Source organism: Lampetra fluviatilis, chromosome 62, assembly GCF_964198595.1.
Source record: "Lampetra fluviatilis chromosome 62, kcLamFluv1.1, whole genome shotgun sequence".
Lineage (NCBI taxonomy): Eukaryota > Metazoa > Chordata > Hyperoartia > Petromyzontiformes > Petromyzontidae > Lampetra > Lampetra fluviatilis.
This window is the reverse complement of record NC_136336.1, coordinates 1625289-1646093: the sequence shown is the minus strand read 5'-3', so window position 1 is coordinate 1646093 and position 20805 is coordinate 1625289. Positions and strand designations below refer to the sequence as shown.

The 20805-nt window shown below is 49.9% G+C and overlaps 1 protein-coding gene across 1 annotated transcript in view; it reads left to right on the top strand.

Annotated features, from left to right (window-relative positions):
• Positions 1–20805, top strand: part of LOC144951348 (DNA topoisomerase 2-alpha-like) — a 49894-nt gene that overhangs the window by 6196 nt on the left and 22893 nt on the right. The window contains exons 2-16 of the mRNA XM_078881562.1: positions 6249–6422; positions 7127–7217; positions 8240–8303; positions 9598–9743; positions 10009–10106; positions 10798–11010; positions 12600–12773; positions 13673–13774; positions 15172–15309; positions 16151–16289; positions 16558–16715; positions 17168–17293; positions 17677–17787; positions 18618–18723; positions 20487–20596. Coding sequence (XP_078737688.1) covers positions 6249–6422; positions 7127–7217; positions 8240–8303; positions 9598–9743; positions 10009–10106; positions 10798–11010; positions 12600–12773; positions 13673–13774; positions 15172–15309; positions 16151–16289; positions 16558–16715; positions 17168–17293; positions 17677–17787; positions 18618–18723; positions 20487–20596 — 1950 coding nt within the window. The remainder of the gene's footprint in view (positions 1–6248; positions 6423–7126; positions 7218–8239; positions 8304–9597; positions 9744–10008; positions 10107–10797; positions 11011–12599; positions 12774–13672; positions 13775–15171; positions 15310–16150; positions 16290–16557; positions 16716–17167; positions 17294–17676; positions 17788–18617; positions 18724–20486; positions 20597–20805) is intronic.

Sequence of the window (20805 nt, the reverse complement as noted above, 5' to 3'; positions counted from 1 at the left end):
GAAAGGGAGCAGAGTATCTGATAGAAAACGGGCTAGTTTGTACGTAGGAGAGTTTATTGTCGACACAATGGGTCGTAGCGGGGTGCCTTCCTTATGGATTTTGGGAAGACCATAGAGTCTGGGAGGTCTTGCCGCCGATGGTTTTAGAGAGGGACGTTTGCTTGGTTCGATTAGGGAAGTCGAACTCGTGATGATACTGTTGGTTTTCGTCGTTAGGCTTTTAGTGGGATCGTTTTTAATTTTGGAGTAACTCCCATCATTAAGAAGGCCCAGGATTTTGTTGTTGTATGAATCTTTATCCATGATGACCGTGGCATTGCCCTTGTCTGCCGAGAGGATGACTATATCATCTCTCTTTTTTAGGTCCGCGAGTTCAGAGCGTTCGTTTTTGCTGATGTTACGAGTGGGTTTCTTAGCATTCTTAAGAATAGTAGCTATTTCAGCTCTTGCTACATCCGCATGGATGTGTCCTATGCCTCTGAGGGCTACATCAATCTGAGAAATCATATCCTCTACTGGTATATATTTAGGGGTGACGGCGAAATTTAGTCCTTTGGCCAGTACCGTTTTTAGAGTGTCAGAAATTGGGATGTTACTCTGATTAATCACGGTCTTGTTAACATCCAGCTTTGCGATGTGTGGCTCTGGTTTCTTCTTAGATAGGAGGTTGAATTTAGAAATCAGGTTAGCTTTGCATTTGGCTGACATTGAGTCAGCAGAAGCAGAAGTCATGTTATCAACGTGGTTCCAATCAGAAGGTGACATTTTTTGTGTTAACATTAAATGTGTTTGTAAGAGAGTCTTGTCTAAATTATCGAGTTCAGATCGGAGTAACCTTATTCTCTCCGAGATTAGTGATAGGCTAGCTTTAAATAAGATCTGTTTAGAGTTCGGTGAGGACACAGCAGCGGATGTGAGTGTGAAAGCGATGGGTATTACCTTGTTATCTCGGCATCTCTTGAGGAAGGCCAGCTTCTCGAGAAGCTGTGACTTCTTGTCTCGTCTGTTAAAAACTCTAACAGATAGGTGGAATTCCTCCCCGTAGAGGGCATTAATTCTAGATTTGAAGCTTTCGTGACTGCAAGGATTCATATTCTTAGGTTTTTTCGGTAAAGTCACGTAGGTAAAACATCAAAATTAATGAAAATAAAATAAAACAAAAATCACGACGTTTCGGAGGCAACACAAGTCTCCGTCATCAGGTGGGACCGTCACAGCCGAATTAGCTGCATCAAGTGAGGCAATGATTCAAGATGTAATCCCTTATAAGCAAGTTGAAGGGGGGAGGAGAGGGGGGGGGGAGCTCATCAGAATGTGGTAGCCAATGAATGGAACGTATCGGGAGGGAGGGGGGCGGGGCTCAAAGACAGCACGGAGTGCTAAGTACAACGCATCGGGAGGGGGGGGGCGGGGCCAAAAGAATGGACGACGGCTTGGACGCGGTTGCTGCTGCACACGCCAACACAATGGACAGAGAGGGGGAGGGGAGGCCTGATACACATGATAGACAAAAGAACGAAAATGCCCATGTTTATACCAATGCTGGCTGAACAATGAAGAGAGTACTGTTAAAAAATAACTGGGGATGTTAACACTCGGTAAAGTAAAGTAAAATAGTGCCTGTCAGATAAGATGGTCCAAAAAAGTGTAATTAAGTCTTTTTTGCGTGGTTGATAACATCTTTCCAATGATTACTAAGTTTGTACCCATCATCACGGTTGAAATGATGTCTGTGTTTGTATATTTGTATGGCTTCGTGTACAAGAAGTGAGCTTACCTTTGAATAAATCATGGTTGGCTATGTACGGTGCGAAATAAGTTCAACATACGTACGTACGTACATGGAGCAGGGTCTGTTTTCACAGGGGGCGGGGAGAGGTGGAGGGATTCAGAGTGTGGGTGGCCACACAAAGGTCACGTGATTTACCGGTGACTTGAGCTGTTTTATATTCGTATGTGGCCATGACCACCGACTGGTGTCGTCTTAATAATCACTGTCAGTGTGCCAGTGGTTGGCAGACTTAAAACTTAAGGTTCTTATCATGAGAGAGACGGCTTAATTCCTGTCGCAGCCTCGTTAGCATTTCGCTGTCAGTGCACAGCCAAGCAGACACGAGCACTTTCTCTAACCCTAACTACATTATCCAACCAGACCTTTAGCTCTAACCCTTACTACACTAGCCAACCAGACACTATCTATAACCCTTACACGAGCCAACAAGACCCTAGCCCTAACCCTAACTACACTAGCCAACTCGACGCTAGCCCTAACCCTAACTACACTATACTCTTTGGGTCTTTCGGTAAAGTCGCGTAGAAAAAAAAAAATCACTACGTTTCGATCGCAACACAAGCAATCGTCTTCAGGTGAAAAAATACAGCCGGCGGACTGCTGAGGCAGGAATAAATAAAGCGAGAGAGCTACTGCAGCCAACGGTTATAAAGGTTTGAGATGGGTACAACCCGAGGGTAAGTGGGCGGGGCTAGAGATGGAATTTGCAAGTAAATGTAAGATCGCAGATCTCGGTATACCTCGGCCATTGTATTACTAGAGATTAGCATGTCAATCTGTTAATGTAACCCCTCGGCTTCGGTGCTGAAGAAGCCATTGTTTTGCTCGAGATTAGAGATTAGCATGTCAATGTGAGACGGTTCCCGCAGCAGCGGCTGTGTTAATGAGAGACATTCAGCCTATTAAACAACGAGCGCCACCGCCGCATCGAGGAAAAGGGAGACATTTAGCCTGTTAATGTAAAGACATTTAACAAGTTAATGTAAAGACTAGATTACGCCTTTGGGTGTCATCTGGTCCAACACCAGTGGAGACTAGGCTCTAAGAAAAGCCGTCTCGGGTGTGGACCAATCAATTTCAAGGACAGTGCATATCATTATCAGAGTTGTCTCTTTTTGCTTGCATTTTGACTGCTTGTGTTGTGGTTATTGCAAAAATGATCCCTTGTATAAAGATGTCCGTTTTGGTGCCAGATAAAAGGGTAAAAACCTATTACCTGTACTACAAGATAATGTAACTCAGAGAGTCGGAAATAACTGATAACATAGGCAGGTAGGATGGAAGCATCACAGCCAGTTATGACATTACCTGGTTAATAACGTCCTTCCAATGATTGCTCAGTTTGTACCCATCTCGGTTGAAATTGTGTCTGTTGAAATATCTGGATGGCTTTATGAACAAATCTTTGTTGATAGCCAGTGGGTTTGCATAGTACCTTCGTCTTGGAGAAATCAATTAAATGTGTGCCCACAGCGTTACAACAATGATCAGCCACGGCAGAGGTGTTTTGGTCCTACCGTGTTTCAGATCTGCCTTGTGTTCACGAACACGGTCAGCCCGGCGGATTTGAAACACGGTAGGACCAACACCTCTGCCGTAGCTGATCATTGTTTTAACGCTGTGGGCACACATGAAATTGATTTCTCCAAGACGAAGGTACTATGCAAACCCACCGGCTACCTTCAGAGATTTGTTCATGAAGCCATCCAGATATATAAACACAGACACAACTTCAACCGAGAGGATGGATACAAACTGAGCAATCATTGGAAGGACGTTATTAACCAGGTAAAGTCTTAACTGACTGTGATGTTTCCATCCTACCTGCCTATGTCAGCTGTTATTTCCGACTCTCTGTGTCTCTTACTCTATGCCTCTCTCTTAGATCTCTCATGCTCACCCTCTTTTTCTACAGTTACATGCTAATTTCTCACATTAACATCACTAGCCCCAGCCACTTCTTTATGACCCTTGGGCTACACCCATTTCAAACCTTATAAAACAGTCTGCCTCAGCAGCAGACCATGCTTTCCCACCTGATGACGGACGCTTGTGTTGCTCCCGAAACGTCGTGATGTATTTTTATTTTATTTTATAACTACGTGACTTTACCGAAAGAAACAAAGAGTGTAATTTGACTACTCTGTAGCCCTATTACTCGGCCTAGTCACAGCTTCCCCTTGTTGGCGCTTTGCCCACCAGGCTTTTCACTCTTAATTTTAGTTCTGCTTTTGACACCTACGCCTGAACACCATCTGATGTGAAGAGAATGAACGGTAAAGACTGATATCAAGACTAAGCCAACATATACACCTGTGTGTGTTGGGCAAGTTTGGGACATTGTGGGTATCGTTCTCATTTTGGTGATGTCTCGTTTTCCTATATTTTTGTAAAAACCTGAATTGCCGTTATCAATGTCAACATGATTTCCTGCTCAAATGGGCATTGAGGTTTGCACACATTTCCTGTTTACTGCCACGGGCCAGTGGTGGAGATTCTACATTTCTTTGGCTGGGTGATTGATCCATAGGACAACAACTTGTTATTTTCTCCTCAAAGTGGTACTCGTATCGGCCTCGGAGGGAGGGATGGTGGTTTGAGTCACGACCCCCACCTCCCTCCCCTAACCAGGATTTGACCTCACAACCTTCCGATTGCGAGCCGCTCACTCTACCACAGATCCACCGGGCCTCCACATGTATCTAAAAAATAAATTGACAACAAAAGCTGAGCAGTCGCCACGATGAGATACGACAGCATTTCGTATTGCAGTTATTAATGGAAAGTATAGCACACAATTGTCCAAAAGCCAGGGGAAAATGTTGCATTCTTAGAGTTCGGAGAAAAATATCTGGACTCAAAAGTCCCAGTGTAATGCGTATTATAGATTCCAAAGTTTGAGTAGAAACACCTGGCTTGAGCACCATCAAACTAAACTGTATCTAAAATTATTCGAATTTGCTGGAGACAAACTAAGGCTCAAAGGGGCACATGAAGGCACCGTCGATGGAAAGTTTCTAAGAGTAGCCGGGGAAAGGTGACCTCGAATGGTCCAGCGCAGCAGCGGCATTGGCTGCTTCATTTAACTCCGACCGTTGCGGCGTGGCCGCTGCGCGTGCATGATGCCCGCCCGCAATGCCGCCTTTTGCCCCTTCACCAGTGAAGGAGGCTGTGACTGAAAACCAGGCTGGAGACCTTTCTCCCCCTTGCCCCGTGACTGAATTGACTCTCTTGGGATGCAGTGTCTCCAGTTGTTTGCGTTTTTCGTTACGGTTTGCTGATCGCAAGCCCAGGCCCCAGAGGCCCAAACGTGCGAAGCGGGCGGCCAGCAAACAAGCGGCGCCATTGAAGGTTGTAACGGATGAGAGTCGATGCGTTTCTTTAATTAAGCAAGGTTATTGTTGGAGCTTGGGAAACGAGATGATGGGGGGGAATTCCAATTAGAGGTGGAGCTGTGCGAGGGAAGAATCGGAAAGAGAAGTGTGAGGTGACCTACAGTGTGGTTAGAGAGTAAATAAAGTGGGTGGTTGAGTGGTTGAGTGGGTGAGTGGGTGAGTGAGTGAGTAGGTGACTGTGTTGTTGTGACCTGCAGTGTGATGGTGGCTGAACAAAATATGGACGAGACGAAAAAGTCAGTCTGATAGACCCGAGTCCTCAACATTATTATCCTTACTATTAATAATGATTATAAGTCTCGTGGGTGGGGGAATCGGTGAGCGCAGTTCACAGAAAAGCAGCCGTGGGTGTAGCGATAGAACGTGACAACAACAAACAGTACAAAACACGATAGCAGTGCAAAGTACAAGAAAGGTAAACAAATCGCCCAAAACACATACAAAGACAGCTAAACCATCCCCATCCTTCCAGGCAAAGCCCACTGAGGTATTAAAAAAAATATTCGGAAGCGACCTGGCCACCACAAATGATAGCTTAACAAAGTGGCCGATCATTTGGACATTTAGCTCAGCAAAATAATCTCAACGCATGTTTCTAAATGTGGAGGGAAAAACCGGAGGACTCGGAGAAAAAATCCACGTGACCACATTATGCATTTTTATCATTTGACGGGGTTGCAAGGCTGCGGTGCAGGTTAAGAACAACTGGACTCTAATTAAATGAAGAACTGACTAACTATGCAGCAGAACCGGTGAAGACGCACGGCGGTGTTGCTGCTGCTGATGTTGTTGTTGATCACACAGTGAGTTGTTTGCTCACACAGTGAGTTGTTTGATCACACAGTGAGTTGTTGTTGTTGCTCACACAGTGAGTTGTTTGCTCACACAGTGAGTTGTTGTTGCGTGGTTGCTCCGTGCAGGGAGTGCGACTCGGAGCGCGACTCGGAGCCACCTCTGCCCCCCCTCGTGGCTCTGAGGGGATGAGGGTGGGGGCCTCCAGCCACATTCCCCTCTTCTTTAACAGAAAGCGCGGCGTCTTGCCTCCCCCCCCACCTCCGCAGACCGTGTTCGACACGCAACATGCAGAGGGCGGCAAGACGGCCCCGGCCGGCGCGGCGGGCGGCGACCCCTCCAAGCGGCTGTCGGTGGAGCGGATCTACCAGAAGAAGACGCAGCTGGAGCACATCTTGCTGCGGCCCGACACCTACATTGGCTCCATAGAGCCCACCACTCAGGTGTGCGCCGGCGACCAAGCATCGGCGGCTTCATGCCCTGCGTTGATGCAAAACTAAAACCAAACAAGTTTATTTGTATTTTACCAGGTAAGGCCCACTGAGCCACTATAGAGTTATTTTTGAGAAGTGACCTGGCTATCACAAATGATGGCTCAACGAAGTGGGCTTGTCGTCACGTGGAATTGTATCGCAGCCAAATACTTTAAATGTGAAGGGAAAAACCGGAGGACCCGGAGGAAAATGCACACGACCACGTGGGAAAACACGCAATATGCAGGCGTCAGGGTCAGGATCAAACCCACGACCTCCCGTATACAAGGCGAGTTTGTTAACATCTCGGCACCGCGACGTTTATTGTACTGCCATGCAGACACTTGGAGCACGCTCTTTATAGCGGTTTCTAACGGTGTGGATTCTACATTTGCAATGATCAAATTCTTACGGCAGACTGCAGTTTAAGAACTTTTAATCCACCTTTATTTGTGCTGGAGTTGAACGAAGCACAAAAGCGGGACGGGATAATGTGAAATACAACCGCACAGTTATGGCGAACTGACATTGCGATTACATCACTGCGTTCAAATTGTCACTTGTGTCGTGAAGCGTGTAATGTCGCGCAAGGCTTAGCCGTGACGGGAGTTGTGCGTGTGTGCATGGCGAGGTTGTCGGTAAGCGGTTGGCCTTGTGGCTGTCTCCTCACACAGAACATGTGGATTTTCGACGAGGACATGGGACTCAATAACCGAGAGATCACCTTCGTCCCGGGCCTCTACAAGATCTTCGATGAGATTCTCGGTGTGTGTGTGTGCGCGTGCACCTTGCTTGGCACAGGCGCCATGTTGACGTCACCGTCACTTAGTGGCGAATGGCGGGAATTGGTATTCGTGTGTGGTGGGGAGTGGTGGTGTAGCGGTTAGCGTGTCGTGCCATGAACCTGGCGATCCAAGTTCGATTCCCGCTCATGGCCAACACCAGTGATGATTATCTGACCAGTCCTGGGCCTCCCCTAGGTCCACTCAGCCTCAATTGAGTACCTGGAGAGGTGTGTAAACATCGCCACCCACCCCCTCATGTGCCGTGCCGGCCTTCATAGGTGCTCTCTAACAGCACTTGCCCCAACAGTCTGTTAAGGCTATAGGGGGGATCTTTGTCTTTGTGTGTGTGATAGGCGTCATCATGTCTCTTACTCGCTTATTTGTCACTCGTTCGATAAATCGCTCGCTCACTCGCATACTCGACAACTCGCTCACTTGTGTACGCGTATCGCTCACTCATTCATCGCTTGCTCGCTCACTCATTCATCGCTTGCTCGCTCACTTGCCAGTCGCTCTCATACCCACGCTCTCTCACTTGCTGCACTTTTTCATGGTAATCTGCCCTAGGCGATTTTCTCTGCTGGGAATTTAATATTTAGCTCTGATTTAACATCTATTCATGTTCGTGCAATAATTTTTATTACTCGTTTGATCGTGTTTTTGTGTAAATTAATTGGACACAACAAACGTATAACTCGCACCCATTCTCGTCTCACTCGCCTCTATCCACATTATCGGCCACACTCGAGCCATCCCTCAGTCGCTCACTCGCTCGTTGTCAGGCGATAAACTGTGTGGGTGCAGCAAATGAGCAAGAGCGGCCTCCTCCGTTCAAGCAGCAGTCAACCGGGGGTTTGGGGAGGATTGCTTAAGAATGTCGGCGAAAGTGGTCGTTTGAGAGAACTGTTTAAAACAAAAAGCGTTGTCTCTCGGTCCCGTGATGAAGAACGTCGCACGTGCAGAGGAGCGCGCGCGGTTTACTCCGATCCGTGTCAATTTCAGTGAACGCTGCCGACAACAAGCAGAGGGACAAGAACATGACGTGCATCAAGATCACAATCGAATCGTAAGATACCCTTCGATTTTCATGTTTTGCACTTCCTATACATGAGAGATGTGCTCCCGGTTTTTGTAACACTCCAAAAAACAAATATCAGTCAGGCCCACATTAAAATGCCCGATGATCCCAAATATAAATGTGTTACCATGACATCGGTGCCGCGGCCCTCTGGTTGTGCGTTTAAGTGTGTGCGTTGCACGTCTGCTGACCGGCTCAATTCACCAACAACAACAACAACGGCAACGGCCGCGATTCGCTACCAAAGTGGTGGTGACATCACCGTGACGCTTCTGCCAGACGAGGTGCACTTTTGATGTGCGCCACGTGAAGTGCGGAAGGCTCTGGCTGCTGGCAGGAGGTCACGGGACAGACCCAGGGGTTGTGGGTTAACTGACTGACAGATGAAGCACCACCTGTCCCCCCCCACTGTGCCCTGTACACAAAGACAAAACAACGTTCCCTCATGAAGCCTTAACAGGCTGTTGGGGCAAGTGCTATTAGCAAGCACCGAATGAAGACACACAAGGGAGTGAGTGGTCAATACCACACCCAGACGCCTTTGCCTCCCCAGTGTTGATATTTACACACCGCACCAGTTACTACAGGTAGTTCTCTACTTGCGATGGAGATGCGTTACGACGACCCCATCGTAAGTCGAAAATATCGTAAGTCGAAGATGGCCTAGCCCACCCAGGAGTCTTAAAGAATGGTGATAATTTAGCAAAACAGAGCAATTTACAGTACCATACTGTATAAACAAAAATACTGTATGTATTTATTAATTACAATACTGTATTGCACAGTAAAATGTAAAGTAAAAAAACAAGGTAAAATCTTAGCCTACCTATATGAACTGCAATTTAACAGAAAGTTTTTTCAGGAAACAATCCTATACACACGCTAACACTGAAACAACTTAACTCCGTCGACCGCTGGTGAGAGTGAGGCATCACACAAGGCGGGAGATGCGTACAGTACATCCCGGCAGCGTCCCAACATACAGTATCGTACCTTGTACGCTGTTGCGTTTGCCTGCCGCGTGAAATTTAAAATATTTTACAATTTTGTCGTATCGCCATCGTAAGATCGAAATATCGTAAGTCGGACCATCGTAACTCGGGGACTATCTGTATTTCGAGGCTGAGTCTACCTAGGTGAGACCCAAGTACCGATTCAGATATCCGTCACCTATGTTGGCCTTGAGCGTCAATCGAACTCGGGTGGCCGGGTTCGTAGCGCAGTGCGCTAACAGCTGTGCCGCTCCCTTGTACACGTGCACGCACGCGCACGCACCCGGCAGGGAGACCAACACGGTGAGCGTGTGGAACAACGGGAAGGGCATCCCCGTGGTGGAGCACAAGGTGGAGAAGATGTTCGTCCCAGCGCTGATCTTCGGCGAGCTCCTCACCTCCAGCAACTACAACGACGAAGAGAAGAAGGTCACAGGTAGGTGGGGAGCGGGGAGGTGCCTGCAGCGTGTCGCCCCCCGTGACACCGGGCTGTCGCGGGGGGTGAGGTGCCCTAGTAAATCAAGTTTCCACTCGTAAAACGCCGTTATTTCCAACAAAACCAAATTCTGAGCCATTTTCAGACGGATAGCAAATTGCCGTCTTCAGTTAAGCCGCCGTCGTCGTCATCTCTCTCTTTTTTTTTTGCCGTCGTCGCCCCGTGCGTTCTTCAATTGTGACCATCGTCGCCCTCTTCCCGTCAGGTGGGAGGAACGGCTATGGCGCGAAGCTCTGCAACATCTTCAGCAAGAAGTTCACGGTGGAGACGGCCTGCAAGGAGTCCAAGAAGCAGTTCAAGCAGGTGCCGGGAGCCTCCCCACCACCACCGCTGCCGCTACCACCACCGCCGCCGCTGCCGCCACCACCGCTGCCGCCACCACCACTGCCGCTACCACCGCCGCTGCCGCCACCGCTGCCACTACCACCGCCGCTGCCGCTCCTCACTCTCGTGCCACACACCCGCAGTGCCTCTGCTGCCTCTCAGTGCCAGTCTTGGTGTTGGTTGGGGGTCTGTGTTCACGCGTCGGCTAGCGCACGCACTTCGCATGAGAAGTGAATTGCCTGCAGCTGTTTCTCTTTTGGCATGGCCTGGCGTGGGTCCATTTTGTACTTGCGTGTTAATATTCAAGTGAGGCGTAAATATTTGTGCATTTTAGTTTTTGCTGTCACTGGTAGAGTCTAAAGTGCGGCTCTTTAATCCACCACGTGCGTCTCTTTAATCCACCGCACGCAGCTCTATCGAAGGGGCATAACGTAGAACGCGCTGTCACAGCACAGAATAATGATCGTCTCCCGTGCTGTGCCCAAAACTGTCAATAAATACACACCCTTGGCTCTTGATCTGTTCCAGGTTAGCCACCCCTGGTCTAACGTATTGATGTTGATGACGAGAGACCTGCCAGGCTGTCGTTGTCTCGAGACCCCGTCGGAGAAGGGTCTTTCTCTCGTTGCCTAATGACTCCTCCGTGGGTTGGCGCGATTTCTTCACTCAGACGTGGACCGAGAACATGGGCAAGTCGAGCGACTCCAAGATCCGCTATTTCGACGGCAGCGACTTCACGTGCGTGACCTTCCAGCCCGACCTTGACAAGTTCGGCATGAGCAGCCTGGACAAGGACATCATGGCGCTGATGACGCGCCGCGCCTACGACATCGCCGGCTCGTGCAAGGGCGTCAAGGTGTTCCTCAATGGCAAGAAGCTGCCCGTGAGTTTACACGACAACGGGGAGCTGGGGGGGGGGGCGGCTTCGGGGGCTTGGGGTGGGAGGGTTTGGGGGACGCTCCTAAACCACACCGATGATTGACGGACCTGGATCCACATCGTTGATCCCTTGTTCTCCAAGTAATTGTAAAGTCTGCTCTGTCTGTCATTGTCTATAGACCCCATCAGAGGCTTGTCTGACTAGTATTATCTACAGGCATCACCAGAGACCGGTCTGTCTGCCTGCCCATGTCTCGAAACTCCATCAGAGGACTGGCATTTGGGGGAAACGCAGACGAATCGGTCCTCAAGTAAAACAGTTATGTGAATTCGTTATTATTGTTGAACAAGAGTTAGTTTAAATTCCATTTCTGCTCATCATTAGCCCTTCATTATAAGTGTTTATACTGTAAAGCAGCGGAAAAGATTGACATTCGATTTTGAAATTTTCTATTTTTTTGCCAAACTAAATCCACTTTTGTTGTCGGCCAAGTTTCACATGAACCCAAGGGGTGGATACATTTCATTTTCAGACCAAATTGACCCCTAGCCAATCCGGCCACCTTGTTTCTGCCAATTTAGCATTTCCCCTCCTGGCAAATTGGCCGAAAGGTGATTTCTACCTCCGTGTTAGTGATGCCGTTTTCTCGTTACACCGCACAAGTGCCGTCCATCGATTTGAGCGCCAACGTATGTCTTTCTCTTGCAGCGTACAACAGCTTGTGTCGCTGGCAGGTGAGGGTGTGCGCGCATCCCTGCGATGGGTTGTGAGCACTTCTCTCTATCTTCGTGTGAGCACTGCTGGGCTCTGAGCACTTGGGCAAGGGTCACTCGTTGTGTGTGAACACTCGCTCTGTGTGTGCTGGTCCTGGGCCTCCCCTACGTCGCCTCATCCACAAGTACCCGGCACGGTGTGTAGTAAACCTAGTCACGAGGGAGACAAAGGCGTCAGGGCCGGCGTAGTGCTGGTCACCAACCCCGTCGAGTGCCGTGCCGGCCTTCGTAGACGCCACTCGCTAACAGCACTTGCCCCAACAGTCTGTTACAGGCTATAAGGGGGATATTTGTGTTGTGAGCAGTGTTGGGTATCTCACTTGTGCTGGAGAGAAGCATTTTAGGTCTTTGGAGTAAAACTCACCCTCTTTAATTTTTACGCAGTGTAAGTGAAATGCAGCATCGTATTAAGTTATGAGTCATTTCAAATATATATTTTAAATAAAACATCGCTGTGTGTGTGAAATGTAAACGTTGCACACCATGCATTTTTTTTTACGTGTAAAACGGCCAGCGCTGTGGATGTAGGCACGTCTGAGTGTGACTTAACTCGGCAAATCACAGCTGGGTGTGTGTTTGCACTCTGTATCAGCTGTGAGCACGTTCAGTTGGGTGTAAATTCACGTTGTTGTTCGCTGTTGAGGGTGGTGGTGGAAGGGGCGTGGCGGCGGTGCGGTGGTTAGCGCACCGAGCCACGAACCCGGCGAGCCGAGTTCGAGTCTCGCTCGCGGCACCGACACGAGTGGCGGATTATCGGTCCTGGGCCTTCTCCCCATGTCGACTCGGCAATAAATGAGCACCTTTGGTGCGAGCGTGCAGGTGACCGGCTTCCGCAGCTACGTGGACCTGTACCTGAAGGACAAGGTGGACGAGACAGGCAACATGCTCAAGGTGGTGCACGAGGTGGTGGGCGAGCGCTGGGAGGTTTGTCTTACCGCTAGCGACAAGGGCTTCCAGCAAGTCAGCTTCGTCAACAGCATCGCCACCACCAAGGTACAGCGAAGCTACGCGCGGTGACTCCGCAACCACCGCCACCATTGGCACCATCGCTGTTCGTTACCATCACCGTCACTGCAGATGCGAGTGACCATCGTTAGTATTACCACAAACGTGTCCGTTGAACGCGATCATCACCACCAGTGTCACCTCGACCACTGTGACCGCTCCCTTCGAGAACGTGGCCTCTACCAGCAAGCAGTATTACCACTGGCCAGCTTGATGGCCTCCTTTGTGAACGGTACCATCCGTATTACCATCGTCGCCATCATTGGTACCTCCTTCATGAACACTACTGTCACCGCCAGTGCTACGTATCACCACCGTGACAACTCTATCGATACATCATGTGAAAGCCTCCGTGTTAAACAAACTCTTTCACAAACACCACCAACACTACTAGTGTCATTACCTCCTGCATCATTCACTCTACCATCATCACCGCCAGCATTAGCACCACCACCAATAGAATTAGCACCTGCAAACTTGCCCAATTGTGCCGTGGCCTACTTGCACCTGTACCTAACTTTTGACTGACGCCTCTTGCTCTCGTATTATATTTGCACGGTTTTTTTTCGATCCATGTGTTTCGTGTCCGACCGTTCATTCCTCGTTTATTGGTTATGCGATGTCCCTTCAGTACCCTCTGCAATGTCGATGTTTTTGTTGTTGTTGTTGCTGCGGTTGTGGCTGTGCTCACGCAGCACTGCGGATCTCCCGTGGTAAATATCAGGGTAACTTGGGGCTCCGTCTGACATAATTTACATAATGGCTAAATTGGACCATCCGTGTAACAAAGCAGATTGATTTAAACTTATCGCCCGTACTATGTTGTCTCCTCCTCCTCCCCCCCACCCCTGCTGCTGCCGTTCCCCCCCCCCCCCTCCCCACATCAGGGCGGCCGCCACGTCGACTACGTGGCCGACCAGGTTGTCGCCAAACTCATCGAGGTCGTCAAGAAAAAGAACAAGGCTGGGGTGCTTGTGAAGCCCTTCCAGGTGAGCACGCCGCTCCCACCCCGCTTCCACCCTGCTCCCACGCCGCTCCCACTGCACTCCCACCCCACTCCCACCCCGCTCCCACCCTGCTCCCACCCTGCTCCCACGCCGTTCCCACTCCGCTCCCACCCTGCTCCCACGCCGCTCCCACCGCACTCCCACCCCACTCCCACCCCGCTCCCACCCTGCTCCCACCCTGCTCCCACGCCGCTTCCACTCCGCTCCCACTACGCTCCCACCCCGCTTCCACCCCGCTCCCACCCCGCTCCCACCCGGCTCCCACCCTGCTTCCACCCCACTTCCACCCCGCTCCCACCTCCCACCTGCACACGAGGGTTCACCTACTCTTCTTGTTTTTTGTTTGCCGCGGTGGCGAGATGTTAACTACCTCTCCTGGTATGGAGGAGGTTGTGGGTCTGTTCCCCACCCTGACGCCTGCTGTACATTTTGAGTTTGCGTGTCTCTCTCTCTCTCTCCCCCTGGTTGCATGTATTTTTCTCCGGGTTCTCCGGTTTTTCCCTCCACATTTAGTTAGCATTTGACTGCTGTAAATTTCCATGTGATAAGCCAATTTGTTGAGCTGTCATTCGTGATAGCCAGGTCGCTTCTGAAAAAGGGCTTCATAGCTCAGTCGGCCTTACCTGGTAACATAAAAAATAGTTTAATAGTTTAGTTTATACTCTTTGGTTCTTTCAGTAAAGTCACGTAGGTAGAAATAAAAGAAAATAAATCACGACGTTTCGATCGTATTTACTTCAGCTGTTTTTATTTGCTGTCGTTGTCCCACCTGATGACGATTGCTTGTGTTGCGATCGAAACGTCGTGATTTATTTTCTTTTATTTTTACCTACGTGACTTTACCGAAAGAACCAAAGAGTGGATTCCTGCAGTCACGAAAGCTTCAAATCAAGATAGGTTAGTTTAGTTTGTTCTGGATGATGGCAAAGAAAATGGCACGCTACTGAATGTGGAGCGGCAGTGGCTACCTCCCATGTGTGTGCATGAGCCAGCGCATGTTTCTGTGTTTGACTGTGTATAACTGTGTGTGTGATTGTTTGTACGTGTGCCTGTTCGCGTGCATTTTCCTGTGTGTATATATGCCTGTGTGTGTGCGCCTTGGTGCATTTGCGTGTCTCTGTGCACCTGCGTGCATGTATGCCTTTTTGACTGTTCGTGTGCACCTATGCCCGTGTGCCTCTGTCTTTGCGGCTGCATGTGTCTATGCCTATGTGTATGTGTGTGTGAATGGCGTGAAAGATTGACATTCGATTTAGAAATTTTAGATTTTTTTGCCAAACTAAATCCACTTTTGTTGTCGGCCAAGTATGTGTGAATGGCTGTGTGTGGCTTTGTTCCTGCGTGTGCATCTCCGTGTGCCTGTGTGCCTCTGTGTGCAGGTTAAGAACCACATCTGGCTTTTTGTGAACTGCCTGGTGGAGAATCCGACCTTCGACTCCCAGACCAAGGAGAACATGACGCTGCAGCACAAGCGTTTTGGCTCGACGTGCCAACTCTCGGAGAAGTTCACCAAGGCGGTGAGCCCTGCTCGCTCGCTCACTCGCACGCGTGCGCCCGTTTGTGCTTGTGTGTGTGTGTGTGCTGCCCCATGGGAGCGGTAGTGCAGCGGTTAGCGCTGCCCTACGAACTCGGCGGCCCGAGTTCGATTCCCGCTCACAGCCAACACCAGTGACCATTATCTCAAATGAGTACCTGGTGCGGTGTGTAAACATTGCCACTAGGGAGACAAAGGCGGCCTGGGCATGGTGTTGGCCACTCACCCCTTGGTGTGCTGTACCGGCCTCTATAGGTGCTCGCTAACAGCACTTGCCCCAAAAGTCTGTTCAAACTATATGGGGGGTCTTTGTCTTTCTTGTGCTGCCCCTGTGGGGGGCGATGGTGTAATGGTTAGCACGCTGTGCTCTGGATGAGTACCTGGTGCGATGTGTAAACATCGCTACTTGGGGCGGTCGGGCGTGTTGCTGACCACCCCACCTCCTCGTGTGCTCTGCTAGCCTTCATAAGGTTCTCGCTAACAGCACTTTCTCCAAACGTCTGTTAAGTCTAAGTCTGTCTCTTAAGTCTGTAAAGCCTACGTGTTAAATTGAAAGGGGATCTTTGTCTGTTCCGCCTCTGCCCTCACCAAGTGGTCGCCAAAGGGGTCACATTAGTTGGCTGTAGCATCACTTTCTCTCTGCTACTGCTCTTACTCAGAGCTAGAAATCATTGTTATCTGGAGGTAGGCCGACTTCTAAATAGGTCTCAGAACAACAGTGGCAGACGGATAGACGGGTTGTCCGATGGGGGTCCGTAGACAATGACGGCATCCTCTTCTATTCGCTCACCGCTGCCGCCTTTCTCGCGTCGTCTTCCACGCAGGCCACCAACTGCGGCATAGTGGAGAGCATCCTGAACTGGGTGAAGTTCAAGGCTCAGACTCAGCTCAACAAGAAGTGCTCCTCGGTGAAGCACTCCAAGCTGCGGGGCATCCCCAAACTGGATGACGCCAACGATGCCGGCGAGTGTCCACCCCCTCACCGCTGATGTTCACTACCTCGCCTGGTATACGGGAGGTCGTGGGTTCAAACCCGACCCTGACTCCTGCTGTATATTTGGAGTTTGCACGTTCTCCTCGTGTTTGTTTATACGTCCGAGTGTGTGTGAAAATGTCTGTGCGTGCGTGCGTAAATATGTGCGTGCGTGTGTGAATGTCTGTACGTGAGTGCGAATGTCCGTACGTGCGTGTGTGTGTAAACGTACGCGCGTCTGCGGTCGTCGTTGTGCAGGAGGGCGCAACTCCCAGAGCTGCACGCTCATCCTGACGGAGGGCGACTCGGCCAAGACTCTGGCCGTGTCGGGGCTGAGTGTGGTTGGGCGCGACCGCTACGGAGTCTTCCCCCTGCGCGGCAAGATGCTCAACGTCCGCGAAGCGTCGCACAAACAGGTTCTGCTCGATCGCTCGTTCCCATCGAACTCTCGCTCCAGAGACTGGTCCACTCCGTTGTACACTCTCAGTTCTCTCGTCTCTCTCTCTGTCTCTCCTTCTGTGATTTACCTTCCATGCTGGGAATCTCTTGTGTTTGTTCCCGCGAGACCTTTGCCCGTGACCTCATTCATTCATTCGTCACACGTCGTCAGCGAAGGACCGTTGCACCAAAACGTTTGACCTCTCGCGACGACATTTTATTAAATTTCTCTTGCTGCCATACACCGGCGTCTCGAGTGATTTGTTTTGATCCACGTATCACAGGGGGGCGACCACAGGGGTGGGGCGCTTTGAGAGTCGCAGTCCTCATTTCGAACGTTGACCGCAAACCAAAGTGCGCGCAATTTGCTTTGAGACGGGGAGACGTGTCCACAAAGTGACGGCAGTATCTCTCGTTTTTTCTTTCTCAGATCATGGAGAACCAGGAGATCAACAGCATCATCAAGATCATGGGCCTGCAGTACAAGAAGAGCTACGAGGATGCCGAGTCCCTGCGCTCGCTCCGCTACGGCAAGCTCATGATCATGACCGATCAGGTGAGCTGCCACCAGGGGTCGGGCGTTCGCCGGTTACACTCGGCGGACACTCGGCCCAACGTCGAAACGCTAGAGAGTTGAAGAGTTTGAGCTCTTTACCCGGCCGGGTGTCTCATCGGCAGAGTGAGTGGCTCGCGTTCGAAAGGTCACGAGTTCAATTCCTGGCTTGAGGGAGGTTGACTCAGCTCATCCTCATCCCTGGGGGGAAGTCGACAGCGGTTAGCCTGTGGTTAGACTCGCCTCCGTCACAGGAACGTGGAATTTCCCCCCCCCTCACCCGCTGACTGGGGTGTGAACAGAAGATGCTCCGTGTGAGCAGGAGGTCGCTCTTGGCTCGTTGGCGCAGAGGCAGACGGCCTTTTTTTCTTTTTCTCGCCATCTAGGACCAGGACGGCTCCCACATCAAGGGGCTCCTCATCAACTTCATCCATCACAACTGGCCCTCGCTGCTCAAGCACCACTTCCTGGAGGAGTTCATCACGCCGCTGGTCAAGGTAGGTGGGTGCGCGACGTTTGTGTCACGTTAAAACAAGTTGGGAAGTGATCGCGGGGAGACGCGTGGGTTATTGTTGTCCTAGTAATATTTGCGCGCGTTCAGGGGCGCTCGCTTCAATGCCTTGGCAGCTCCAAAGCGCCTTCAGTCACATTTCGTAGGAACGTAAATCAACATTTATAACAGGCAGTTCACAAAAAGCCAAATGTGGTTCTTCACCTGCGCACAGAGGCACACAGGCACACGTAGATGCACACGCAGGAACAAAGTCACACACAGCCATTCACACATACACACATGCACAGGCACATCGGCATAGACACACGAAGTTGGCGTGGGACTGAGTAAAATGACTATTAACCCTTTTTTTTCCGTTTCCATTCCAATGATGTACATGTACATCATGACGTAGAGTACATCATGGGAATGAAATTGGAAGACAAACAAAAATAAAAATAACTTAATTGGCACCGAGGCTTCCACAAGGCCATGCGGGAAGGCGTGTGGGGCACAGTTTGGTGCCAGCTATCGTAGAGTGCGGTTGTGTCTTTACAGTTCTCTGCGGTGAGTACAGTGTCTTTTAAAAACTGCGCTACTACACCTCTCTAAATAAATTTAACGCCGAACCGCTCGCGTGTTCCAACATTCATCGGTGAACGGGTACACCCACACCCTGCAACTTGCAGACATCTCGGAATGGTCGAGGGTTAAACAACAACAATAATAATCATCAGACCTTTGTGAATTGACCGAGCCACCCGGCCCCACTCGTTCGCTCGTTGTCCCACCTCCACCTCTCCTTCCCTACCGCCCCCCCCCCCTGAAACGCAGGTGTCCAAAAACAAGCAGGAGCTGCCCTTCTACAGCCTGCCCGAGTTCGAGGAGTGGAAGAAGGGCTCGGAGCTCAACAAGACCTGGAGAGTGAAGTACTACAAAGGTCTGACGGACAAGCAGCCACCCCCGCTAGACTCGTTTTCACGCTGTGTACATTATTAGGCATCTTCTTGGTTCTTTCGGTAAAGTCACGTAGAAGGGAAGTAATAAAATAATAAAAATAAAACATAATAAAATAATTCTCACGACGTTTCGACCACAACGCAAGCAGCCGTATGCAGGTGAAGAATGAGACACTGCCAAGCTTGGAGCTTATATATAAGCTGGGTTGGAGGTGGAAGAAGAGCGCCTTAACAAAAGAATGTGCACATCAAGAGGAATTTAGCATATTCATGGGAAATGCATTATACAGGAGGACTTTCGATTATCCGCGCGTGGTTTATCCCATTTGTGGATTAACCGCGTACCTGAGATTTTTATGTAAATTAATAACTCGTGGATTTTCCATTAAGCACCAAATTTAGAATCTTAAAGTTCTACTTTGTTATGCTTGTAAATGTTTATTACAAGTCACGTGCTTAAACCGAACAAATTTGTTTCTACGGTGAATCCGAAATCCTTGTGATCGCCTCTACAGTACAATAGTTGCATATGTTTACAACAGTGTGCGGAGTTTGATTGAATGTTATTGGCGTGGCTCTGTCCACTTGGTTGGACCAAGTCTTCTATGCAGGAGCAGGAAAGTGTTATCACTGAGCACGCGCATCGATCGATCGTGAGGATTCATTCTAAATTGAAAGAGTAACAATCAAAATCATTAGTTGTGCTTCGGTTTGAGTTTAATTTACGAAACTGTGTGGTGGCAGAGACACTTAAACATAATTTCTACCTATATTCGTGTTTTTTTTGGAGATCAAGCGGAAAATGTATAATTTTGGATTATCCTTGATTTTGAATTATCCGCGGCCGTCCTCCCCGTGATTAGCGCGAATAATCGAGAGTCTTAATGTGTGTAATGTTTTAAACGTGGCACACCACGGGTGGAAATGTGCAGAAAGAGTCAGGGGTGTGACAATGCATGGGGAAATAGAGAACTAAACGAATGGGAAAGGAAAAGGAGGCCGGGAGGGAATTCCCCAAGACGGACAAAGAGGAGAAGGGCACGGCTCAAGATGAGCAGCAGGGAGAGTGAAGGAGCAGCGTGTGGGTGCAGGAAGGCGAGTAGGAGGGGAAGGTGGAATGACCGAGCCAAGATATCTGGGATGGAAGGGAGGGTGGTGGTGATGATGATGAGAGGGGAGGAATGAGAGGGAGAAGAGAGAAGGACGGAGCGAGTAGACGTGAGCTGCGGCGTGTTGCTTCGACGGGGCGGTGGGGAGAGAGGAGGGATTGAGAGTTGGGGGGTCCCCACACAGACAGCAGTTATGTGATTTACAGGCGGCTTGAGCCGACTAAGATATTAAGAGATGTACTTAAGATGCTTGTTTACCCAGGAAGAACTCACTAAGTCTCAAACAACTTTCAGGAGGCTCCTGCCAAACGTTCACAGGAGAGGGTAACGAATCTGAGTGTTTCACAATTAAGCATTTTGTGAATATTTTTTTCGGATTTTGACCAAATTGGACTGTGATGCCGGCACACAATGGCCTATTCTTTGTGGAGAAAAAAACACCAGATCTATCATGTCAACAGCGAAGTAGACGGCGCTTCGTATCTCACTGATAATGCACCCGCAGTATTAACCAGGGCGGACTTCCAGATTCGAACCGTGAGCCTCTGCAGCAAGCGGTGAACGCGTGGTTCTGGCTCTCAGGGTCATTGTGGCAACGGCCATTATAAACCACCATTGTGCCCCCCCCCCGCCAGGTCTGGGCACGAGCACGGCGAAGGAAGCGAAGGAATATTTTGCGGAGATGGAGCGGCACCGCATCCCCTTCCGCTACATCGGCACCGAGGACGACAACGCCATCACTCTGGTGCGACCCTCACTCGGCTGCTCGCTCGCTCGCTCGCTAGCTCGGACGCTTGCTCATTCACTCACCCGCTCGCCCACTTATTAGCTTCCTTATCCACTTGCTTGCTCACTTTTCCATGTGCCTATTTACTCGATCACTCACCCACTGATTTGTTCACTTACTCACACGAACGCTCACACACTCGCTTGCTCCCTCGTTAGCTCATTCAC